We start from the raw sequence: 27,117 nt of genomic DNA on the forward strand, positions 1-27,117 counted from the left end.
CAATAAAAGCTTCATATAGAATCGAGGTTCCCAAATTTATTTGGCCTATTGCCCCCTTAAAAAATTACTCACCAACCCCCCCCCCCACCCCGGAAATCTACTTTCTTTAGCCCTTTAATGTTTTTTTAAATTTACATTATTTCAAAAAATGTAAAATGTTTTTAAAGGATGCATCTTAAATTTGATCACTTATTGTAAATTTGTGGGGTTGAAATTTTGGTGATACAACTTTGTATCATGTAACCATATAGTGTTGTATTGGATATGAGTCATTACATGCACATATTCCTGCAGATACATGTTAGACTTCCCAAGAAGATTTGTCTTTTGGGGTCCAACTTTTATGGTCTGACCTGAGAAAATAATTCTAATTGTGGGAATTCTGAGCTGGGTAGAAGCAAAGGTCAATAACATCATGGCAAGATAAAGTAAGAACTGTCTTCCAGGCCAGTACTTGCTTGTTAAGACCTGTCAGCAGACTTGACCACTGATTAGTTATAAGTTGCATTTTATTTGTTTATTTGGAAAATGATGTAATCAGTATGACTTTAACTCTGTTACACAACAGAAGAAACATGCAAGAACAGTTTTTCAAATTTTTCTTATCTTTTTTTCTTTCGTTATGTTTCCATAGACCCCTTATTTTTATTCAATGCCTTAAATTGCCCCCAAGGCTACTACTACCTCCCTGGATTGTTCCAGCACCCCACCTCCACCCCAGAGGGTGGTATTGTAAACTTTGGGAACCTATGAACCTGCTTGAGCTGAGTCTCCCACTTTTTCTGACCCAGTGTGGCAAAGTAGTAACTCAAACTAGCTTGAGCTCATTGGGTTGGTCAAGGAGCAGTTCCATAATGTCACTCAAACCACGAAGTTCCAAATATTCACCTAATTCACACTCTTCCAAAACCATAACTGAGTTGACAGTTGTGCTCTTGGCCAACATGGCTTCTAACACCAGTCTTAATCTTTGCTTTGCTCCAGTCTTTTTAAACTTTCTTTTAACCCACTTACCCCATGCTCCTCATTTCTCTCTCCCATGCTTTGGGAGTCAGTAGTGGTAGGAAGGGAAGTGGGTGAAGATGCCAGGAGATACAACAACAAAATTCAAATGCTTTCCTAGTATAGCTATATCTGCATAGAGTCATAGATTTAGAACTGAAAGACACCTTAGAGATCACAGGACCCAACCTTCTCATTTTATAGATGAGGAAACTGAGGCTCAGAAAGGCAGAGTGATTTGTCCAGCATCTTTCAGGTCGCAAACAGGCAAAACTGAGAAATGAACCATGTCCTTTGACTTTAAATCCAGTATAATTTCTGAAAATCATGTTGCCCATCTGTGCCTCTATCTTGACCCTGGCAAACATTGCATTCTCCAGTTATCAGCAGCTATTCCTCAGGCATCACTGGTAGAATGAGGAAGAAATTAAAGGTGTCAAGGGCACTACAGGAGGAAACAATATGAGCATTCTCCCTCCCTTCCCCCTCTTCCCACCATACCCTGGCTTAGAAGAAAGCTTTTCCCATTCTTCCTTCTAAGGTTCTATCATACTCTGTGACCTTACTTGTTCTCTCACAGAAGTCGATGCTGTCATGAAGACTGTTCATCTGACAGTCACAGTTTTGATGTGCCCCTGTCTTGTTAAAGTGGCATTTCCTGGGATCCAGGCAAGTGTGAGAAAACCAGTGGTAACTGTCTTCACAAGCACATCTCAGGATTCCATTCAGGATGCTACAATCTGCACAGAAGGAGCAAGGGATAAGAGAATAAATGTTTATTTTTTAGACTATACTTTTATTAAGTTAGTTAAATATTTCCAAATTACATATAAAAATTTTTTAACATTCATTTAAAAAAATTTTGAGTTGCCAATTCTCTCTCTCCCTTCCAGCCCTCCCCCAACTCTTAAAAAAGTAAGCAATATGATATCAATTATACATGTTAAGTCATGCAAAATATATTCCCATATTAACCCTGGAACAAGTGTTTATTAAGCACCTATTACAAGTGGTGCTTACAAGTATTATCTCATTGGAAGGAAGGTTGGCTTTTTCATTAGGTCTGACATGCAAATCTCTAATTACGAAGAATAGAATGGTTTATATGAACGGAGTGACTCAATCTAGGGGAAAGGCAACTAGATTTGGAATCAGAGGACTGGAATCTAAAACCTGGTTCTACTTTAATATGTGTATGACCTTGGACAAGTCCCTTAATTCTTCTGGTCCTTAGTTTCTGTGTTTGTAAAATGAGCAGTTGGAATAGATGACCTTTAAAATTCTTTCTGGCTTAAAATCTATGATCCTATTTTCTACCTGACTTAAGGAATGGAACTAGTTATTAAAGCAGGAAGGTTTTAAGTAAGGTAAAAACTCAACTTTACAGATTCAGTTATTACAACAGAGGAACCATAATCTCAGGGCAAGGATACATATGCTCATTGGACATTGTTTGTCATGAAGGGGTGATGGAAAAGTAATGCTTATGAATTATACGATTTATTTGGTGGGATCCAGATAACTTCTCTCCAGAAAAGGAGATTCTCTTTGGTCATGATTCTACCAGAGGATATTCCTCCTGGCCTTATTTCTAAGCAGAACAGATAGTTCTTACTTTATCTTGCCATGATGTTAATGACCTTTGCTTCTACCCGGCTCAGAATTCCCACAATTAGAATTATTTTCTCAGGTCAGACCATAAAAGTTGGGCCCCAAAAGACAAACAAGAAAATAGACATGTATTACCTGGCATAAGAGAAGGCCCTGGGGCATCTCCTCATACCTGTTGCCATTAGCATACATTAATGATGAAATAGTTTATTCATATTGGCACAGAACACTAGCCTAGTCATTACGGTATTGGAAAGGCCTCAAGGGATAGCGAAAAGAGTGTTTTATTTGGCATCAAGAAGACCTAGGTTCAGATTTTGCAATTAGCATTTACAATCTGTGTGACTGAGACAAATTCTCCACATTTCCAAGTTTGTTTCCTTATCTGCAAAATAGAAATTAAAATGCTTATCTTTTGGGATTGTTGTGGGGTTCAAATGAGTAAATCTTAAAAGGTGAGAAGGGCATATTATGATAATAAATTTAAAGCTGGAAGGGACCTTAGAAGCCATTAAGGACAACCCCTTTATTTTACAAATGGGAAAACTCAGTTGAGAGGCTAAAGGACTTGTCTAGTATGACACATTAAGACTCTAAGGCAGGATTTGAACTCAGATCTTCATAGCTCCAACCTCAGTGTTTTACCCCCTTCTAAATATTTAGGGTTCACCCACAGTGATCCATTCCCCAGACCAATCTTGAACAAAGTATTGTTGGCTCACATGTAGTAGCTTTTTTTCTGATGATTTCCAATGTCCCATTTGGCCAGGAGAATTGAGGCTTCAGATTTTTCAGAAAATTCTGAAATTTCCTTTTTTCAGCTAAATGTTGGTAGGTTACCTGAAACAGCAGTTCATATTCCTGTGCCATGCCTAAAGAAAGGAATAGGAAAGATCAGAATTTACTTTTGTTTCAGTCAAGACAGGAAAAAATGCTGATGAACAGACTGTGAGGCATTTCATAGATACAAACGGATATCCAAGTATGATACAATGTTCTGAGTCACAGAACCTCAGAACATGAGAGAAACCTTCATACCCAGATCATTCAACCTCCACATTTCACCATTAAGGAGCCTAAAGTCATAGAAAGGGCTCCCTGGAGTTAGAAGTTCTTATGTGCAGGAAATCCTACCCATTAATTGATGAGTTGGACAAATGGCCCAGGCTGGTTAGGATGGTGCACACCTTTGCATTTCTGCCCTTGGAGGTCTTTGGTTGCCATCCCTGTTCCTCAAGGTCCTCCACTAACTGCAGACCTCCATTCCTACAACCCCTGGGCCACCACACCTGCCATCCACAAAGCACCACCACAGAGGCCTCTCCTGGGCTCTACATTCTTCCATTTCTGAATCTGGAGAAAATTTATTTGGGAGGGAAAAAGGGAACCATGGAATAAAATAATTTTGATAAGTTGCCTGTTATTTTATCTGTTTGAGAGGATAGTAGGTAGATGCTATCCTAGCTGAAGATTGTATATTAATAGTGTAGAGAGTACTTTTTTCACTTCTACAGAAGCTCCTGTAGAATGTAAGTTTCTTGAAGGCAGGTATTATGGCATTTTTCTCTTCGTATTATTAGTGGTCAAACAGAGTACCCTGAACATGTGTCATTTTTCAGTTGTGTCTGACTCTTCATGACCACATTTAGGGTTTTCTTGACAAACATACTAGAGTGGTTTGCCATTTCCTTCTCCAACTCATTTTACAGATGAGGAAACTGAGGCAAACAGGGTTGAGTGACTTGCCCAGGGCCACACAGCTAGGAAGTATCTGATGTCAGATTTGAACTCAAGAAGAGGAGTCTTACTGACTAAAGTACTTTACCCACTGTTCCACCTACCTGTTTGCGTATAGTGGTTGTTTAATAAATGCTCATTGATTAGTTAAGAGCATGTTGTTTGGAGTCATATTATAACACTCTCAAATGAGAGTAAGCCCAACTGCTGTTGGGTTTGTAGATGCCCATTCAACTGATTTGCCTGGGCAAAAGAATTCCTGATTCAGTAAGACACAATGAATGGAATAAGCCTCAGAGTTGGAAAGTCTTAGATTCAGATCCTGTGTCTAACTTATTAGTTGGGTGATGCTGGGCAAGTTACTTGAACTCTCTCACTGCTCTAGTCAATCCTAGACTATAGATCCCAGAGAAGGTGAGGATCTGCCTGAGAGCTCCTCATACCAGGGATTTTTTTTACATTTACCTGTGGTAGTTTGACAGTCTGATGAAACCTATGGACCCTTTCTCAAAATGTTTTTTAATGCATAAAATATAACAATATGATTATGAAAGAATCCAATTATATTGAAATTCAGCTATTAAAATAGCTTTTTAAGTACTAATTCAGGGACCCCATGTTAATAACCCATCTTTATACCAATGGCATCCCAGGTCTAGTCCATAGCCCTAAAAGATTGCATAAGAATTTCTCAATATATCTCTGTGACTATCCAAGGAAATATCCTAAGTCTCATCCACTTACCTCCTCTCAAAATTGGCTGATTAGAAATGGAACTAAATTAAGCATTTAAAGACAGTTGGCTTATAGAGTAAAATGTTTTTTGAAACTAAAGAAGATCCTCTAGGCAACCAAATATCCTAAGGAATGGTATGGCTTAATATATTAAATCCTAGGTTCCTGAAATGTAAAATGTTCATCTTCTGCTCTGTAGCATTCCCAGCCGTACATACAAACACATACACACACATGCACGCATGCACACACACACACACACACACACACGCACACAGCTTTTCTCCCCAAAAGAGAATATGACTGCCTGTGGCACCTGAAAACTCTCACCTGGATGTGTTTCCTTGCTCGTATCAAGGTCCTTTTTTGTTTTGAGACCCTTGTTTCTCTGAAAGGGAAGCATGATAAGGTTTTTAAAAGTTGTGTTTTAAATTAATTTGCTACATTCTCTGAGCTAGAGCTCAATTGAAATTATAGATCAAAACCTCAATAAAAGGCAGCATCAAAGAGATGCCACAGTGTCCATATCTACTTGCTATCATCATCCTCTATGGTCTCTCCCCACATACCTTTACCTCAGACATCATTAATCAAAGATGTCCGAGATAGTAGAATTTTAGGGAGTAAGGATCCTGTCTCTATCTCAGTTGGTCCCTCTACTGTCAGTCCCAGGGAGTAGCTCAAAAACATTCTCACACTAGTCTGCAGACTAGGTTGAGGTCAACTCAGTAGTAGCTGCTGACCTCTTTATGTTGACCATCCAGCTTAGTACCTACCTCTGAATCTGTCCACAAAAACAGAGACCTACAAAGGAACTCTGATCTCTTAGGGACAAATAATATCATATCTTTTCTGATTTAGAGTCCAAGATCCCAGGATTTGTAGGAATATTGACTTACCACTGTCAGGGAGCTCAGTTGCTGGCCCCAGGAAATGACACTGACTAACAAAGCAAGTGAAAGACATTGGAAACTGGAGGGATGGAATTATGGGGAAAACAAGATTTAAATGCAAGCCTTCATGGGATTTTGTACCTCAGAGACATGCCTCTGCAGTAACTCCTTAGCAGAATGGAGAAAAGACTTGGTTTCTTCAGATGTTACAAAGAATATCTTGAGTTGGGTCTTACAGAGAGGTATATTATGTCATGGAAAAAATTGTTAGTATTTTTATAATGCTCTAATGTTTGTCCTTTACAAACAAGTTTTCCACTTTACTTTATCTCATTTGTTTCTCATAATAACGGTGAAGTAGGTAATATTAATTACTTAATATTCTTAATTGTGATTAATCATTAATGATAAGATAATTATTAAAAATATCATCCCCATTTAATAGATGAAGGGATCAGAAGAGTGAGAAGGGTCATTGGACTTGCCTAGGGTCACACAGTTAGTAGATACAGGCAGGATTTGGTAAGACAGATTTGAACACAAGTCTTTGTGACTCTAAGTTCAATGGTCTATTCACTGTACCACCCAGTTGCCTCTAAGAACATAGGATTTGGAATCATGAGGCCTAGGTTTAAACGCTAGCTCTGTGGCTTACTACTTATGAGATCTTGGAGAAGTTACTTTAACTTCAAAGACCATATTTTTCTCATTTGTAAAACAGAGAGATGATTTCCAAAGTCTTTTCCAGCTAGTTCCCTTGTAATAAGTTTGAAGGTGTCACCTCAAGGAGAGTAAGAGACTTCTTCCAGGGTGCAAGGCTTTATAAGTTCTCTTTGTGATATCATAGAGGATGCCGCCCCCTCCAGATGTAAGAGCTCTGACTCACTATTACCAGTATTCCAACCACCAAGAAACTGAAATCCAGGAAACTCAGTCACTTGTTCAAGGACACATTGCTACTTGATTTCAGAGCCAGGGCTAGTAACTGGGTCTCTTAACTTCCAGTCCAATGTTCTTTGTTCTAAACTCAAATTGCTTGGTTTTTAAAGAATCCCCAAGATGAGAGAAGTGACTAAGGAGAGTGGATGGGGTAAACAGACTCACCCACAGCAGGCCGTCGGATCCCATGGCCAAAGTCAGGAGGGAAAGCAGACAGAGTTCCCAAAATTTCATCTTCTCCATTTCTTCTTTTGTACTCTAGACTGAACATAAAAAGCAGGATGTGTAGGTTGGAGTTAGATTATAGGAATAAGGCAGCTCTCCAGGTGTTTCAGGACCAAAAGATAAATTCTTCTGTTGGACCATTTAAAAAGTTTTAACAAAGCACTATCGAGCCCAGTAGAAATTGACATTTCTTCATTGATCAAATTCTGTGTGTAGCTTGATAAAATTTCTGCTTCTTCTCTGTGCTAGCCAGACAGGGCAATGCTTTAGAACTTTCTTTGCAGAAAACAAAGTGGATTTTTAGTGACTTTGTGGTCTTAATAAGACATCACTCGTTAGCCTTCTTGGAGCTGTACAGGTATGACTAGCACAGGCTTTTGAGTTTTAAAAAATGATCTGCTTTCCTTTATAATTTGGAATATTGATCATCCTGCCTCAGTTTTTTCATAACACTGGAGGGTTTTTTTTAAATCATCCAAGGTAAGATAAAATTATAATACTGAGGTGCTGGATCATTTAGTATCACAAATTTTATTATTTAGATAATACAGAATTTCATTACAAAGAAAGATGAGTCAATTAATCTTGAAAACCTGTCTCCTTGAGGTTTTACAAAAAGGCAACAAATTAACCATAATTCATGAGATTCATGACAAAATTTCTTTTCTGGCTTTCCCAATCCCTAGCCCAGCCCCCAAAAATGTCTGACCTGGTGCAAATATCACTGGATTTATAAGTAGGTAACCTGAGTTCAAATTTTGACCCTACTACTAATTTGACAGCTATGTGACTTGAGAAAAGTCTCTGGATATCAATTTCTTTATCTGAAAAATACTCTGTAGTTCTGAATTCTATGATCTTACATACAGGGACAATGGGTTTGTTTGAAATAATTTTTTTAAAAAACCTAGAGCAAAATCAACTACATAATTTTTTAAAAGAAGTGTAAGGTCTAGTGTAAAAGAATACCTCCTCCCATCCTCATCTTGATGGGTGGAAGATTAAAGATTATAAAAAAATGAGAGATTGGTTTAGATGATCTCTTATATCCTTTTAGATTCTAGGTCTACCAGACTAGGACTACTGACAAGGTCCTTACTGACCCAGGACTGCCTAAGCATAAAATTAATTAGCTCAAGGCAAATGGTGCCTCATATCAGGGCATAATTTTCCCTAGAGTTAGGAGGAAGAAACTCCTGCTCCCACAGCAACTCCATGACTTGCTTTGTGGTCCTCTGCTTGGTTGGTGCCACAAGTGCTATGACTAGCCACAGGAAATGATAATAACTGCAATAATAATAATGAGAGTTGACTTTTTTAATTTAATATTTTATTTTTCCCAATTACATGTAAAAAAAATTTAACATTCTTTTTTTCCCCCCATTTTGTGTTCTAAATTATCTCCCTGGCCTCCCCCCCCTTGTTGATAAGGTAAGCAATTTGACATAGGTTATACATGTGTAGTCATGCAAAACATATTTCCATGTAAGTTATTCTGTGAAAGAAAACACAGACCAAAAAAAAAAAAAATCAAGAAATATAAAGAAAAAGTATCTTTGATCTTCATTCAGGTTTTCTCTGGAGATAGACAGTACCTTTCATCATAAGTCCTACAGAATTGTCTTGGATCATTATATTGCTGAGAATATCTAAGTTATTCATAGTAGATGTATTACTGTGCACCATGTTCTTCTGATCCTGTTTATTTCACTTTGCATCAGCTCATGTAAGACTTTCTATGTTTTTCAGAGCACATCCTGCTCATCATTTTTCAAAGCATAATAGTATTCCATCCCAATCATATACAACTTAGTCAATCCCCAACTGATGGACATCCCCTCAATTTCCAATTCTTTGGCACCACTAAAAGAGCTACTATAAATATTTTTGTACACATAGGTCCTTTTCCTTTTTGTTTTTTATCTCTTTGGGATACATATGAAGTTGTAGTATTGCTTGGTCAAAGGGTATGCATGGCTTTATAGCCCTTTGGGCATAGTTCCAAATTGCTCTCCAGAATGGTTGAATTGGTATACAACTTCACCAATAGTACATTAGTGTTTTAATTTTCCCATATCCCCTCCAACATTTGTCATTTTCCGTTTCTGTCATATTAGCCAATCTAGCAGGTGTGAGGTAGTAAGTAGCTCAAAGTTGTTTTAATTTCCATTTCTCTCATCAATAGTGATTTGGAGCAATTTTTTTATATGACTATAGCTTTGATTATTTTGTTTGAAAACTGCCTGTTCATACCTATCTTTGACCATTTGTCAATTGAGGAATGACTCTTATTTCTATAAATTTGACTCAATTTTCCACATGTTTGAGAAATGAAGTCTTTATCAAAGAAGCTCAATGTAAAATATTTTTTCACAATAATAATTAGCAACTTTGCATTTCCCTCTATCCTATTTTCCCCCAGTTTACCCTATCCATTCTTAAAAATGTTCTGCTTCTGACTTTTATCTCCCCCAAAATTGTTCTCCTTTCTATCAACCCTGCCCCACTTCTTTTATCCTCTTCCCCTTTCCTATATGGTAACATAGATTTCTACACCCATATGAGTGAGTATATCATTCGCTCTCTGAGCCAGTTTTGATGACAGAGGTTCATGTTCTCCCTTTCCCACTTCCCCCATTTGTCCATCCACTGTAAAATCTCTTTCAGGCCTCTTTTATGTCAGATAGCTTATTCCATTCTACCTCTCCATTTCCCCTTTTCCCAGTGCATTCTTCTTTCTCATCCCTGAATTTTTTTTAGATAATCATACCATCACATTCAACTCATACCTCTCCTTTCTATCTTTGTATACTCCTTCTAATTGCCCTAATAATGAGAAAGTTTTTAGGAGTCATCAACATCATTTTACCAGGAAGAAATATAAATCGTCTAAACTTATTGAATCCCTTATGATTCTCTTTCCTGTTTATTCCCCCCCTTTTTTGCTTTTTTTTGCTTCTTGTATTTGAAAGTCAAATTTTCTATTCAATTCTGGTCGTTTCATCAGAATGTTTAATAGTCCTCTATCTCACTGAATGTCTATTTTTCCCCCTAAAAGATTATTCTCTATTTTCTTTGGTAGGTGATGTTTGTAATCCTAGATATTTTGCCTTCCAGAATATCATATTCCAGGGCCTCTGATCCTTTCATGTAGAAACTGATAAAGCTTATGTTATCCTGACTGTGGATCCATGATATTTGAATTGTTTCTTTCTGTCAGCCTGCAGTATTTTCTCATTGACCTGGGAGGTCTGGAATTGGGTTATAATATTCCTGGGAGTTTTCATCTCCCAATAGTTGACATTTATATAGAGCTTAATGGTGAGCAGAACTCCTTATTGTCATTTGATCCCTTTGAGATAGGTACCATTAATCATCTATTTTTGTAGATGAGGAAACTGAGGCACAGAGGGAAGTGACTTGATCAGGATCACACAGCTAATGTCTATCATAGGATTCAAGCCCAACCCTTCTTGCTTGTAGTTGCTGGTGCTCCCATTATCAGCAAACTCCTTGAGAAGAATAAATTAACCCCAAACTATGCCTCCATTGCTGTCTTTCTGGCTACCTTGATGAGGAGTGAACCTGCTGGAGGCCAGAGCCCAAAAGTTGTTGTACATCCCGCCTTACGTAACTTTTCCTGTTGCTTCCAGTAGACCTTAAGGTCCTTGAAAGCAGGTATTATTGCATTCCTTGAACTAAATTTCAAAGGCAAAATGCAGAAACAGGGGTTATTTTATCTTGAACACATACGTTCTTGACATAAGCCCTCTTAGACATCTTCTGTGACCCTAATCAAAGGAGTTCTTAACCTGGGGTCTGGAACTTGATTTTAAAAATAAACTTTGTTAACTATATTTAAATACAATATGTCTCCTTTGTAATTCTATGTATTTTCTTCTATGCATTTAAAGCTATTATTCTGAGAATATTAGTTTGTTAATTATTATTAATAATTGGCTCTTCCTGTTTGCCAAAGTGTTTCATGACATACCCACACAAAAGATTAAGAACACCTGCCCTAAGCTATGCTGGGCCTGTTTATCAGATATGCTCAGAATCCACCAATTCTGCTTCCCTCTCCTCTACTGGCTTCATTAGTTCTTGTAATCAGGATGCTGAGTGTTTACACAGCATTATTCTCTGGGCCATCTGTGGGCTCTCTGTGGAATGTTCTTCAACTGCACTGGCAGAAGCCTTGGTCTGAAGGATTAACCATGGCACAAGACTCCCTCGTTTCCTTGACTTCATATGGATAAATCAATTTTCTGATAATCCTTATCCTTCAGCTTTCTGTGAACAATCACCAGGGTTTGTTTCTCATCCTTCAGAGAGGGACTCCCTATTGTCTCTATTACCTTCCCCTGAGAGTATTTATGGCCAATGTTGCTTATTTATGTCAACATTAGTCACCTTATTAACAATGATCCTTAGTTTGTATTACTCACACCTACCCTACCTACCATATCGAGAATATTTTTAAAAGAGTAATAATTCAATTTAAATTACTCTCTTGATATGTCCCATAATTTAATTATGGTCATTTAATCCTTTAGATCAAATTCACCAATATTTGCGATTATGTTTCTGTGTTTCTTAATCACCAACTTATTGTTTCTCTTCCTACATGTAGGTGTCGAAAGTATTTTCTTTTGCTAGATTCTCCCTCTTTGTTTTTGTACGATTATAGACTTGGAGCAGAAAGGGATCTTGAAAATGATCTAGACCAATTACCTCATTTTGCAGATGAGAAATTTGAGGCTCAGAGGGGTTATGACTTGTCCAAGGTCACACAGGTAGTAAGCTGCAAAACTACAATTAGAATATAGGTCCTCTAGGGTCAATTCTCTTGTTCTTTTTACTGTACTTTACTCCTTCTATCAGGGAAGAGGCAAAGGAATAGATGGGGAAGCTAAAAGGATGGAAAATTGCATGTGTGAATGTGGGGTGAAAGAATGTAAATTCTGTGACTCATATTGAATTTTTGATTTGCCTAAGGATATTAGGAAAAAAATTACAAAATTAGGTCTATAATTAGCTTTTTGATGACTTCCTTATTTACATACACTTAGCATTTAAGTTTTCAAAGTGCTTCACATGTTATCTCATTTTATCTTCATAAGAACCCTGTGAGGAAGGAATTATTATTTTCTCCATTCTGTTGAAAAGGAACCTGGGACTGAAAGAAATTCAATGATTTGTCTAGTCTCACAGCTAAGTAAATGTCTGATGCAGATTTTCAACTCAGGTCTTCCTGCTCCATATCTGGCCCTCTATCTAATATGCCACCTAGCTCTGCCTTTGAGGCCATCATCAAACACTAATGTTATACTTGCAGGCTGAAAAAAAAACAAACCAGATCTCTTTTCTCAAACACTGCTATCTAATCATGCCCAGTAGTAGTCAGTCAGTCAGTAAATAAACATTTATTAGGCCCTTATTGTGTGCCAGGAACTGTGCTAAGTGCTTGGGGACAGAAAGGCAAATGGCACTCCCTGCCTTCAAGGAGTTGGTAATCTAATGGGGGAGACACCATTCCAATAAATATGTACAAACATATTATATGTAGCATAAATAGGAAATAATAAATAGAAGATACTAGAATTAAGAGGGAATGGGAAAGAATTCCTATAGTAAGTGACATTTTAACTGGGACTTGAAGGAAGTCAAGGAAATCAAAAGGCCACTGTCACTGGATTGAAGAATACATGGTGGAGTGTAAGGCGGAGGCAGTCTGGAAAGGAAAAGCATAGGGAGGTGGCTTATAAAAGACTTTGAAGGCCAAACAGAGGACTTTGTAATTGATCCTGGTGACGTTAGGAAGCGCTTGGAGTTTATTGAGTGGGGGGAGATGTGATGGTCATATCTGTACTTCAGGAAAATCATTTTAGTGGTTGAATGGAAGATGGATCAGAGTAGGGAGAGACTTGTGGCAGGAAAACCAATCAGAATGCTAATTAATAGTCTATACATGAGGAGTTGAGTGGTCACAGTATCCTTGGAAAGAAGGGTGTATATTGGAGAGCTGTTGCAAAGGTGAAGTCAATAGGTTTTAGCAACGGATTGAATACTAGGGATGAGAGATAATAAGTTGAGTTTGATACCTATATTGTGAGCCTGAGGGAATAAGAGGATGGTGTTGCCTTCTGTTGGAATAGGGAAGTTTAGAAGAGAGAAGGGTTTGAGGAGAAAGACTGAGTTCAGTTTGGGACATGATGAGTTCAAGATGTCTACTGGATATCCATTTGGAGATATCTGATAGACAGTTGTACATATGAGATTGGAGGTCAGTACAGAGGTTAGTACTGAATAAATTAGAGTCAAGAATCATCCACATAGATGATCATTAGATCTGTGGGAACTGATGATATCACCATGTGAAGTAGTATAGAAGGGGATGAAAAAAGGGTCCAGGACAGAACTCTGTGAGATGCACTCAAGTCCTTGTGACATAAATTTTTTGAATACAAGTATAAAATTTTGCACTTAACCCTATAAAATTTCATCTTATTTGATTTGACCCACTGTTGTAGATGTCAGGGTTTAATTTTTTTTGAAGTACTAACTCTGTCATGCAGTATGTGAGAAATACTCCTCCCAGCTTCACGTCATCTACAAATTTTATAAGCATGGAGGCAGAATACTATCTATGCCTTCTCCAAGTCATCAATAAAAATATTAAATAGCACAGGACGAAGAACAGCTCTTCCCTGAAGATATCCTTCCTAATTAACATTGATCCATGACTAATTCTTGAGTCTGACCATGCAATCATTTCTGAATCTACTTAATTATCTAGGTTGCATCTCAGAGACCATTCTCTTTTATAGATAAAATAGAAATCATAAAAGATTTTGTATTTCTGACTTCTCTCCATCCTTAGTTATTACTATCTTATTCTCCAGTCCTCTCCTTAGAGCACCTAGGTGGATGGCAGTGGAATAGAGTGCCAGGCCTGGAATCAGGAAGACCTGAATTCAAATCCAGCCTCAGACAATAGCTGTATAACCTTGGGCAAGCTACTTAGCCTCAGTTTGATTCAGTTTCCTTACTGTAAAATGAGAAGAATAATACCACCTACCTCCAAGAGTTGTTGTGAAGAACCAATGGGATAATAATTGTAGAGTGGTTAGCAAAGTGCCTGGCACATACCAAATGCCATAAAAATGTTAGGTATTATTTTTATTTCTTTGATACTCTAATTTACATTTATATATTTACGTATTTGTGCACATGTTTGTATACATCTATAGAGTCTCATTTTTCCTGGACTGAGTTCCCTGAAGAGTTTTAATCCATTGGAGCCAACCTATCCTTCTGAATGTGTTAAAATTCTCTTTTTCAAAATAGATTGTGCATATTAGACTCTATTTCTGACTCAAGCTTTCTTTATCTCGTGTAGTCTATATCACATGGAATATTATTATATTATAAGAAAAGATGAAAGGCATGGTTTAAGAAAAACTTGGAAAAGCTGATATCAACCAATGCAAAGTGAAGTGAGTGGAACCCAGAGAATAACCTATACTTAGTAGCAATACTGTAAATATAATCAGCTACAAAAGATTTGGTAACTTTGATCAATACAATGATCTACCACAACTCCAAACGTCTCAAGATGCAAAATCTTTTCCACTTCCAGATATAAAACTGATGGTTCCAGAGTGCAGATTGCAGATCAGAACATATTTTTCCTCTTTATTTTCCTTGTTTGTTTTTAACATGATTAATACGGAAATACATTTTGCATGACTTCACATGTGTAATGGACATTGCATTGCTTGCATTCTTAAGAATGGAGGAGGGGTGGAGGGAAAGTAAGAACTTGGAAATGAAAATTTTTAGAAAGTTTAAATAAAAACTTTATACCACAAACTGAGATTTAGACTGAGTGGTAGCTTCCGCTCAACTTTTGTGCCATTTCCATGAGACAACCAGTTTCTCTTTGGTGAGAATCAGATGCCCTTTGTTGATTCCATTTTTTGAAGAACAAAATTGTTATTAAAGCAAGTCAAGAAAATCCTAGCTGCTATGCTTTTACCAAAGAGAAAGTTCCAGAAGACAGATATCTGGATAACTGAAGCCCACCATCATTTTTGTCATGTTATATTACTGTGCCAGCATTGGGGTAACCTGCCTCTAAATTCCCTCTCTTACAAAGCTTGACGCTAGCAGAACAATATTGCAATAATGGGTCTTATGCCATCAAGTATTAGTGACATCTGTGAGATCAAATTTGTCTCTTTGTATTAGGAGCTCTAGTTCATTTTACTTGTTATCGATATTTGGTACCTTTGGGAATAGGAATTTGAAGCCATGAGTTTTATTCCTAGATTCTTTCTTTCTCTTTTTAAATGTTAAGCAAACATTTCATCTGTTGTTCAGTCCTTCAATGGATATTATTGTTGAATATCATAATAGTAAAGCAGAAAACCAAATTTAACACAAGTAAACTGACTGTATCAGTGAGCACCCCCACATACACAGGGGGGCCTGCTATCATAGGTTCTTAGATCTGCATTCTTAAAAGGAAAGGCACCTTTTGAGGGGTCAACAATCACTTTAACCAAGCACATAGATCATTCACTTAGTTCAGGGGAGTCATCACCCTGAACTTCAAAGAAAATACAGAGGAATCAAAAGTCAACAGACATGCTTCCAAAATGTCTGACCATTAGCATACATACATCTTTACCAAAGAGGGAACATCTGAGTTTTCAAAACCAGGGACTCCTTAGTGCTTTCCAGAGTCTTCATCTGGCCAAACAAATACTTCCAGTCAATAAGCCCCCATTCCTGGGTTCTTTCTTGGATTGTATCTCCCATGAATTTCTTAGTATGTCTAATGTTTTTTCTTGTGACCAATTGTGACTAATCCTTGTATCACCTCAAACAATGGTTACTTTTGATCTTTATTCTAAAAAGTCAATACTAGTATTGGACTTTCACAGTTGATTTAGAAATGACTCCCACATTGGTAACCAGTTACTTCCTGCCTATAAGATAAAATCAATTTCATTTTTGTGATATTATTCAGTACTCTACACCCTTAGCACCTTCTGACCCTCTTCTTGGACAAAGTATTCTTGACATGTACAGACATAAGATTTCTTGACAAGTTACAAGTCTCTGGACTCCTTTGTTTCTTAATCCTGGGACATAATTTTCTATACATTTCTCCATCTCATCCTCTATGTGCACCTTTGCATTGAATTCAGTAAATATTAAAGTATATTTTAATTTAATTTGCAAGGTTTTAGCAAGTAATTTTAAATAAGTTCTTTATCTCTTGCCACAGAAATGGGTTCATAAGCCACAATTATCTATTAGGTGTTCTTTTGGCAAACGTTTACCAAGGGCATTATAACACAGGATTTCTGAGTCCAGTGAATGATGTTTGAACGTATGATAAAAATACCAAGTACTTTGGCTGTTTCTCCAAGGAGAATGTGCAAGGCATCCTTGTGTTTAACTGTAGCTTTCTTTAATTTCCTAGCTTTATATGTAGCTGGAATGTCCAGTCTGACAGGAGACTGCTCCTCTAGCAACATGTCTATATATTGGTCACTAGACAAGGATCTGCTGTCATTCAGAGTGCCATAAGTTAAATGAATATTTATAAATAGTATGAAAGGCACATGATTTCTAACTCTCTCTCTCTCTTTCTGTCTATCTCTGTTTCTCTCTCTCTGTCTCTCTATCTCTGCCTATCTCTCTCTCACTCTGGCACCATTACTAGAGAAGTGGAAGGAGGCTATACTGAATCAAGGGCCATTTGGTATTGGTGTTTGTTTGTTTCGTGGGTTGCTATGGCCAAAGATGTCATCATCAAGTAAGCAGTCTACTGGTGATAAGCCTCTTTGTATTTAGCTGTCCTTCCCCAGAAAACAGACCTAGTCAATTGCTCAGTTCCTTATAACTTGAAAAAATTAAAAAGACCCCTGGTTTAAGCACAGATATAGAACCGGGATAAAGGTTCTTCAAAGTGCTCAGCATGACAGAGGACAATGAAGGGCTGTTTCCTAACATGACTTTCTGAAGTTCATATATTAATGATAATAAATTTCTCTCTTCATCATTGCATGGGCATTTATTTTGTGAAAAGTCATATTAATGAATGAAAATTCTACTGAACAATTGCTTATGTGGTACAATTTTCAAAATATGCCTGTAATGTCTCAATAAATTTCTATCCCTCCTCTGAAATTAAAAAAGGCAGGGAATAAGAGGGTAGTATAAATATATACTTTCATTGGGGTAGAACAGAGGTTGTCAAATATGTGGCCTATGGGCTGCATATAGCCTACAACACTCTGCAAGTGTGGCCTGTTCTAGATTAAAATCTAGTACCTATCTGATTTTAATGTGCTGATGTCTTAATAATAATTAAAAAAAGAAATCTATCAGCATGTGTGGATTTCTAAGCCTGCAGGGATCCTTATGTACAGTTAAGTAGCCCTTGTTTATATTTGAGTTTGATACCCGCAATATAGCAAACTCTAGGTATAGAAACTCCCTCCACTGATATTAACCAGCAACAAGTTTCTAACTTTTCATTTTAGGGAATTTCTTCCATTATGAGGTTGAGTGACTTGTTTATTGTCACTTCTGCATCAGAGGCAAATCTTGAACTCAAATCTTCCTGACTCCAAATCCCTCCCTTTACCCATTATAGTCTCTAAAATATGGGCAAATTTATTAAGTTGCTAATCATCCAATTAATTAATCAACAAACATTTTTGATCACCTACTATGTGCCAAGCACTGTGCTAGGCAAAGGGATTATTTTTGCCTTTTTTTTATACCCCCTGCATTTGGCATAGTGTTTGACATAGTAGGTTCTTAATAAATGTTAAAATTGATTTATTGAAAAACAAAAATTAAATAATCCCTGCTGTCTACCTACTTACATTCAGGCATTAATAGATATTAGCAAAATTCTCATATACATATATATGCTCACATCTGTATGTTTACTTAATCATCTTTGTATGTATACATATAGGCATTTGAGTATACATGAGTATATGTACGTATGTGGGGCAGCTAGGTGGAGAAGTGGATAGAGTGCTGGGCCTGGAGTCAGGAAAACTCATTTCCCTTAGTTTAAACCTAGCCTCAGACACTTACTAGCTGTGTGACCCTGTGTCATCCTGTTTGTCTCAGTTTTCTCATCTGTAAAATGAACTGCAGAAGAAAATGGTAAACCACTCCAATATCCTTGCCAAGAAAAATCCAGACAAGGCTACAATAAGTCAGATACAACTGAAATGATTCAATAACAACAAAAATACATGTATATTATATATTTATATGGATATATACCTTTGCATTTTGTGTATATATCTACATTTATGTGTATATATGTTCAAGTATATATACTTAAGTTCTTCATTTTCAGTGATATTCTAAAGGAATGGCTCTCTGGAAGAGGGTAGGAGAAGTAAGACAGTGGAAAATATGACTGATATACAAAAGATATTCATAGAAACCTAAAATTGATAAGTAGCAAAACATTTTTTTAGTCCTGATTCTCCTTATGATTCATCCTACCACTGGTACAAATAAAGCCTTTGACTTTAAGGGACTGTTTGTGAACCTGCCTTCTAGTCTGATGATCTATCTGCCTTATTTCTCAATATAAAGAGCAAGACAGCCATCTCTGACTGTGTTTTATTAGCCTTTCTCTCTGATGTCTTACCACCTCCTAGTTACTGAGTTCGGTTCTTCATTGATACAAATTCTGTTTCTTTCAAAGCTCAGCCAAGTATCACAGTCTAAATTATGTTTATTTTTTAACATTCACTTTTTGATTTTGAGTTCCAAATTCTCTCCCTCTCTCCAGTTCTTCCCCTAACCATTAAGAAGACAAGCAATATGAGACCCACTCATAATCTACATGAAGTCTTTCCTTATCCTCCCAGGTTTAGGTGCCCTCCTCTCAAAATGATTGTTTATTTTTTATATTACATATTTTGTATATATTCATATATTGGCACTATTGTCTCCCCTGATAGAATAGAAATCCTTGAGGGTAGGGATTGTTTGGTTTTTATTTTATTTTTAATTCCTATCCTTAACAACTAGCACAGTGCTTGGCCCACAGTAGGCACTTAATAACTGCTCTCTAATTGATTGTTTACAGATATCTTTGAAGGGCTTTCTTTGCCTGTTTTTAAGAAAAATTTCCTCTTCCTTCTCAACCCAGCAATTGCTCCAGCAGCCTCTTGGTGTTCATTCCCTGCATATGACAAACCTGGTCCAATTTAGTTTTGAAAAAAAATAAAAAGTCTGGCTTCAGTACTGAGAGACTGGCTCCATTCCAGACCTCTGTTACCAGAGATTTTTGTCTCCTCACTTGAGGTTTGGTATGGCCTGGAGTTACAGCAGATTCCCTTAAATGAGAATTATTAGCATTTCAGTGAAGATGCCAAGCCTTTTTTTCCCAGCCAAGCCTTCAGCTTAGCAACAAGGACATGACACTCCTAGAAACTTCAAGTCATGCTTATTTCCTGTTTTTCCCCATTTGATTTTGTTTAATCAAAGTCCAGAGAACTTGGTCTTCCCTTAGAATTGTTTCTCTAAAAAAAAGTATCTGAGCAGTCATGGTGAAAGGTACTTTAGAAAGAGTGATGGGCAGCTCGATGAAATAGCTAACTATAGAAAATATAGCAATATGAAATCTATTATATATGTCTGTGTATGTGTATTTATGTTTGTGTTTATATGTATGTATATGTGTATATACATACACAAATATACATGCATATACATTCATATATATATATACATATGTGTGTATAGGTATATATAAAAGAATATGAAATGGAAAGTAGTTAACCTGAATTGCATGGACCTCTGCTCATCTATAAAATGAGTAAGTTGAATTAGATAACCTCTGAGGTCCCTTCTAGATCTATGATCCTATAATCATTTCAGTTGATTAGAGAATGTTCTTAATATAAGCAAGATTCTAGGTTTGACCTCCATCTAAGCCACTTAGAAGCCAATCATTCTTTCACAAAGAAAAATTATATTTCCAAGCCAGAGAATATACACTTTCAACTCGCTTCACTTTGTTACCACTCAAACATATGTTCCACTCGTGGCTTATCTTTATTAGATCTGGTAGAAAGTTAGGATGACATGATCATAGGAATTGAGCCTTTCAAAGATGAAGCAAAGAGCTTTATTGACCTGGATAACTCATTCTAAGCATAGGAAAAGGGACAAATATATGTTCACCATCCAACTCTTCTCCCTAGGAACTACATGGAAATTCTTATATCACATTTCTCTTTGATACATGTAGTTATCAGACTACCTAGCCCTAAACTATTATACCTCTACAAAGCCTCCCACATTGAGTATTTCCAACCATTTCATAATGATTAGAGTTTGTTTGGTTTTTTTCAATTATCCCCTCTTTCCTTGGTCATCTCGAGTACTTTCTTTCAATGAGCCTGTGTCTGCCTCCTTTCTCTACTCTATCTGTGTGATCACCCGTTAATCCCGTTAATCCTTCAAATGTTGCCATAACTCCTACCAAGCAAAAATTGGGAAGGAAATGAAAGAACTGTTCTCAGGTGCTTTAATAAATGTTGTATCCTTAGATTTGAGCCTGATCTATCTCAATTTTAGCCAGTTTAACTCCCTACCTACTGTAATATCTTGATTCATTAAATGATCAGTTATGGAATACCTCTACATGCAAGACATTCCATCTTTTCCCCCTTTTTAAAGATTGGGTGTCCTTATCTCACCCAAGATGGGAGTGTGGTTACTCATGAGCTCAGTCTTACTATGGATTGTCATGAGAGCCTTGGCCTATGTCATTTCTGACTTGGACAGCTTCACTCCTCCTTAGGCAGTCTGATAACTCCCAAGAATCCCCAAACTTAATTAATAACAATGTGGACACCCAATCTGCACAGTCACCCACTGCAGCCCAGAACTCCTGAGTTTGTGATGCACTAACCTCAACCCCTCTGGTGGCTAGGATCAAAGGCATCCTCACTCCTGTCCCTGGCTAACTAATTGTCTTGAAGACATCTGCTAATGACCATTAGGAGGACCAGGCAGAATTGTATGGATGAATCAGCGCAAGCTCATCATTTACTTTGGTGATGCAAAAGTGTGTCTTGTTAGTGAAGGATTAATGATGACATCCTCATGTATGATGACTCTAGCAGTTTGGCAAGCATTTTTTAAGTGACTACTGTGCTAGTTGCCAAAAACACAAATATCTACAAGATACAATCATTGCCCTTAAGGAACTTAGAGACCATGCTTCTTTTATAAAATTATCTTTACTATCAGATATATGTAAATAAGAACCATATTTCTCAGTTTTATTTTTGTACTGGCCTATGGGCTTTCATGTTCAACATCTACCATCAATATTAGCTTTAAAGTCTCGTCATACATTGTAAATATCTTTATTTTCTGTTGATAAAGAACTAACCTAAGCCTTTAAGCCGAGTTACTCCCTATTAGAAATGTAGGAACTAAGTCTCAGTCTATGTCAGTCCCACAAATCTGCCATATTATCTGTTCTTTCTTGCTATCTTTCTCACTTATTGGTTCAGCAATATACAAGGATGTTACATGATCAATCTATAGATGGGTAGAGACATGTTGTTTAGTCATGTTCAATTGTATCTGACTCTGTGACCCCATTTGAGGTTTTCTTGTCAAAGATACTGGAATGGTTTGCCGTTTCCTTTTCCAGATCATTTTACAGATGAGGAAACTGAGGCAAACAGGGTTAAGTGACTTGCCCAGGGTTATACAACTGGTAAATATCTGAGACCAACTTTGAACTCAAGAAGCTGAGTCTTCCTGATTTCAAGCCCCAAACTCTATCCTTTGTACCACCTAGCTGCCCAGATAGAGACATAGAGACATATACATATGCATACATAGTTCATAACCAAGAGATTTATTATGAAGCTATGTCCCCCCCAAAAAATTAGCCCACTTTCTAATCAATAGTCTAAAAGGTCATAAGCATCTAGATTAAGACCTAGAAAAAAACCTAAGAGGTTGTTTGTTCCAACCCCTGCATTTTGTAGAAAAGAAAATTGAGGTCTAGAAAAGAGAAATGACTTGCTCAAGGTCACAAAAGGTCACAATTAGAGGAATCAGGACTTGAACCAAGAACTCTAAATCCTAGGAATCTTTCCACATTATCACATAGGGAAGCTCTTACTACCATAATACTAAGTAGGACACACAAGTAGTCACTTTGGAGGGGAAAAATCCAGAGGGGAAAATAATATCTGCTTTATACAAGTCTACTTTCTGGCAAATTTGACTATTCCATTAAGCAAAATATACCTGTAGGTATAAGCATAGCTCATATTTACAGTAAATTCTGTTTGCTTATCCATAATCCCGACAATTTGAAAGTTCATCAAGCTTTAGTGAAAAGAACAGACAACTTGAAACGGAAGCCCTTACTTAGTGTTCCTCCATCTGCCACTTAGGGCACTGTGACCTTGGGCAAGACACCCAGGCTTTACTCACCTCAGTTATGAAATAAGGAGTTTGGACAAGGTGATCCCTAAACCACCTCCTAGATCTAACATTCTATGATTCATTCAATTGAATTTTATTTTCTGCATTTGAATTCTATAAGAAAGGCACACTAGCTCTGGGGTCAGAGGACATGGGCTGAAGTCTTTAGTACCTGTGTGACCCTGGACAAGAACTCCATATCATTTGCCTTCATCTGTAAAACAAGAGGGTTGGACTAGATGGCCAGTGCTGTCCTTTCCAACCATATATCTATGATCCAATGACAAATAAATTCAAGATAAAAATATTTGAACCTAAAGCAATTTCTAAGCTATATACTGAAGTTAGCAAAAATTCACCATAATCCCTTCACATCAATGCCTACAATTAATAAGAAGAATTAACATTTATGTGGAATAGCTAGATGGTCCAGTGGATAGGGCACTGGGTCTGGAGACAGGAAGACTCGTCTCCCTGAGTTCAAATTTGGCCTCAAACACTTACTAGCTGTGTGACCCTGGGCAAGTCACTTAATCCTATTTGTCTCAGTTTCTTCATCTATAAAATGAGCTGGAGAAAGAAATGGCAGACCACTGCAGTATCTTTGCCAAGAAAATCCCAAATGAGCTCACCAAGAGTTACACATGACTAAAAAAAAAGAGTAAATCAACCCCAACAGAATCAGGAAGAGTTGGACGTGACTGAAAATGACTAAACAACGTTTGTAAAGTACTTACTACGTACCAGGCACTGGGCTAAGAGCTTTGTGATTATTGTCTCATTTTATCCTCACAACAACCCTGCGAGTAGGTGCCATTAACATCTCCATTTTACAGAGAAGGAAACTGAGGCAAACAGGAATGGTAATAGCACCTATATCTCAGGGTTGTTGTGAGGATAAAATGAGATAATACTTGTAAAGTGCTTTGTAAACCTTAAAACATTATGTAATTCTATGATTGTTGTTGTTATTAATATTATCATTGCCCATATTTGTGAGCAACTAGGTGGCACAGTGAATACAGCACCAGACCTGGAGTCAGAAAGACCTGGGTTCAAATCTCACCTCAGACATGTCCTAGCTGTGTGACTCTGGGAAAGTAAATTAACTTTTTACTTAAGTTAGTAAGTGAGTGGCAGCTCGAAATTCAAGCCTGAATCTTTATTGAGAAAGGTCTGGGAGTAAGATATGGAATTGAAATGGTGTGTATGAGATTGCCTAGGGTGAAGGCTAAGAAAAGGCTGGTGGATATCAAAATGACTGAAGGTCTGAGGGGGAATGTGCAGCTGGTTACCATAGAGACAACAGTTTCGGAAGTGATAAATATAGGTTGAGGAACAAATTAATAGTGAGAGCAAATAAATTACACTTTTAAGAAACTGGCAGGAAAAAGGAAAAGGAAGATGGGCAGTAGCTTACTGGGGTAACAAAATCAAGGGAAGATTGGGGGGTTGTCAGGTACTGGATGTCAGTAGACAGAGGAGAAGGAACCAAAGGAAAAGGATAAATAGAAAATGCAAATGAAAAATGAGAGTAATTGAGAGAAAATGGGATCCAGGGAACAGTTAGCATGATTAGCCATAGTGGGAAGATTAGTCTTAGGGTAGTGAGCAGAGCCAACTCTAACTACAGGAAAACCTGAGGAAATCATCTTTGAGACTCAAGCTGCCAATGAGGTACCATTCTGTATCAGTTAAGGGAATTTCCTGACCTAGAGTTCCCTAACTAATGAAATCTTGGGACTGGTTGAAATAATACATTAAAAATATAAATATATACACCAAGAGAAATATATGTCCATATATATACATATATACACACATATATGTATATATGTATGCATACACACACGTATATTTGTATGCATATGTATATATGTATACATATGTATATTTGGACAGCTAGATGGAGCAGTGGCTAGAGCACTGAGCTTGAAATCAGAAAAACTCATCTTTCTTAGTTCAGACCTGGACTTAGACACTTAATAGTGTGTCACCCTAAGTAAGCCACTTAACCCTGTTTACCTCAGTTTCCTCATCTGTAAAATAAGCTGCAGAAGGAAATAACAAACCACTCCAGTATCTTTGCCAAGAAAACCCCAAATGGGGTTTTGAAGAGTTGGACACAATTGAAATGATCAAAGAACAAAATGTATAAATTTACACATATACAGATATATATCACACAGACACACGTATACACACACAGATATCCACATGTGTATAGATATATGAACTATGAGTCCAAGTCATGTACATACATACATATATATCTGGATACATATGCATATAGCTAGGTATACATATATCTGGACTTGTGATCTCATCAACATCGGGAACTTCTACTGTAAAAACTATTTCTACCAAGACAATTAGATTAATAATAGCTAATAATAGCATTCATATAATACTTTAAGATTGTGTACTTTACAAATGTTTTTCTCATTTCTTCATCACAACAACCCTAGAAGGTAAATTTTGTCATTATCTCTGTTTTACAGATTACAAAACTGAGACCAAAATTAAGTAACTTGCCCAGGGTCCCATTATTACTAAGTATCAAAGGTTAGGTCTGTTCTTGACTTCAGGTTGAGCACTCTATCCACTGAGCTGCCCAGCTGCCTGATTTTGACAGCATTTACCTTTATTATCTGGAACTAATCCCCCAAAAGCAAGGCCCAAAAGGAAAAGAGATCAATGGGAACCTCTTTATGTATAATATATAATAACATATTGTAATACAATATAATATATAACATAACATAACATAATATCTCAGAGGATATAGTTCAGAAAAAATGCTGTATGTGGAATCCATGAACCTACCTTCAGTTCCTGGCTCTGCTATTTACTAACTGAATGACCTTGGAGAAATTACTATCCCATTCTGTGCTACAGCTTCTTCATTCATAAAATGTAAGAGTTAGGCAAGATCGGCCAGACTTTGGACAGTCCCTTGGAGAGGCTTACCCATGTCCAGCTACCTAGGTTTGGCCCTGTTCTCCCCACTCCGTCTTTTTAATTCTTTCTTCTCAGACTTATAAAGAGTCAATAATAATGATACTGCCTGAATCTTCATTTCCCAAACTCACTAAGAAAAACTAGATTTTCACATCTGAGCTCTGTCCCTACAAATTCCAAAAAATCAGGACAATTTAATGTAACTACCTCCATTCATTTCACTCACTCATTCAACAAATTGAATGAATATTTATTGAGTACCCATCACATACGAGAAATTGTACTAGTCACTAGTGATACAAACAATGCTGAATAAGATGCTGTCTCTGCCCATGTCGAGAGAGGGGAGACTGAAGGGTTCATTGGGCATGGTTTAGCTTACCTCTGAGTGCCTCTCTTCAGGGAGCAGCCAAAGGGGACCTTGCTTCCAACATAACTCCTGTGCAGTCACAGTTTATCCTTTTCTAGGGAGATTTTTTTTTTTAATAAAGATCTAAACCATGCCACTACCTGGCACACATATTCCTACTGTACCTCCTAATACATTATTCTGTAGTTCCAGGCAGACAGAACCAGGACACACCCCTCTGAGAAGGAAGGGAGAAAGAATTCTCTGCAAACCTTTTCCCTCCTCTTTGAGTCAATATCATTTTTGAAATGAGGAAGGAGTCCAGAGCTGGAGCACGTTTCTGAACCTGGGAAAGGGAAATGAACAGAGAGGGGGAAAGTGAACTACTTTGGGGCAATAAAGAACACCTCTGCTCCAGGCAAGTATTCTCCCCTCCCTTATAACCAAATGACCTGCTTCCTCAGACCTCACCTCACACTGTATTTGCACCTCTCTGCTGCGCCTCTGGTTTATGGGACTGATGGGAGGAAACGTGACAAAAGAAAAAAAAATACAGAACATGCCAAGAACAAGTATGTTAGGCTAGTCCTTGTTCTTAGAGAACCTGGAGCCAAACCTGTTTAACTTCTTTAATAAAGGTCTCTTCCTCTTTCTTCAGAATCCTCTGACTGAAATAATGAAGAATTCAATTTTACCACACACAGCACCTCTCAAACCTTTACTAATGGATTTTTGTAGCTGTCCCACCATTTCAGTTGTGTCCAAGTCTTTAGGACCCCATTTAGGATTTTCTTGGCAAAGATACTGGAATGGTTTGCTATTTTCTTTTCTAGTTCATTTCACAGATGAGGAAACTGAGGCAAACAGGGTCAACTGACTTGCTCAGTTATGCAGCAAGTAAGTGTCAGAGGCTGGATCTGAATTCAGAAAGAGGAGTATTCCTGACTCCAGACCTTGCACTCTATCCACTGCACCACCTAGCTGCCCCATTACTAATAAACTGACTGTGTCCAAAAGTCACTATGGCCATCCACAATCTTTTATGTAATATACAGAATCAAGGAAGTACCTTATCTGCCCTACATGGCCTATATCCAAGACCATTGTCATTACCTCCTCCACAGTCACCATTGCTGCTGACAGCTT

General features: G+C 37.4%; 1 protein-coding gene across 4 annotated transcripts in view; it reads right to left on the reverse strand.

Annotated features, from left to right (window-relative positions):
- The window catches only part of ADGRF1 (adhesion G protein-coupled receptor F1), a 66,618-nt gene extending 39,988 nt beyond the window's left edge, over positions 1-26,630 (reverse strand). Inside the window, exons 1-6 of one of the 4 annotated variants that reach the window (XM_072642376.1) lie at positions 26,443-26,630; positions 26,005-26,317; positions 7,083-7,180; positions 5,416-5,473; positions 3,336-3,485; positions 1,569-1,742 (exon numbers count right to left, since the gene is read on the reverse strand). In XM_072642376.1, coding sequence (XP_072498477.1) covers positions 1,569-1,742; positions 3,336-3,485; positions 5,416-5,473; positions 7,083-7,160 — 460 coding nt within the window. In that variant the 5' untranslated portion in view covers positions 7,161-7,180; positions 26,005-26,317; positions 26,443-26,630. Of the gene's footprint in view, positions 1-1,568; positions 1,743-2,748; positions 2,999-3,335; positions 3,486-5,415; positions 5,474-7,082; positions 7,181-26,004; positions 26,318-26,442 lie in introns of those variants that run through there. The other 3 variants (XM_072642377.1, XM_072642379.1, XM_072642378.1) reach the window with 3 other exon arrangements.
- Positions 26,631-27,117: the final 487 nt, after the last annotated feature.

The sequence above is a fragment of the Notamacropus eugenii genome, chromosome 2 (genome assembly GCF_028372415.1).
Source record: "Notamacropus eugenii isolate mMacEug1 chromosome 2, mMacEug1.pri_v2, whole genome shotgun sequence".
Classification (NCBI taxonomy): domain Eukaryota; kingdom Metazoa; phylum Chordata; class Mammalia; order Diprotodontia; family Macropodidae; genus Notamacropus; species Notamacropus eugenii.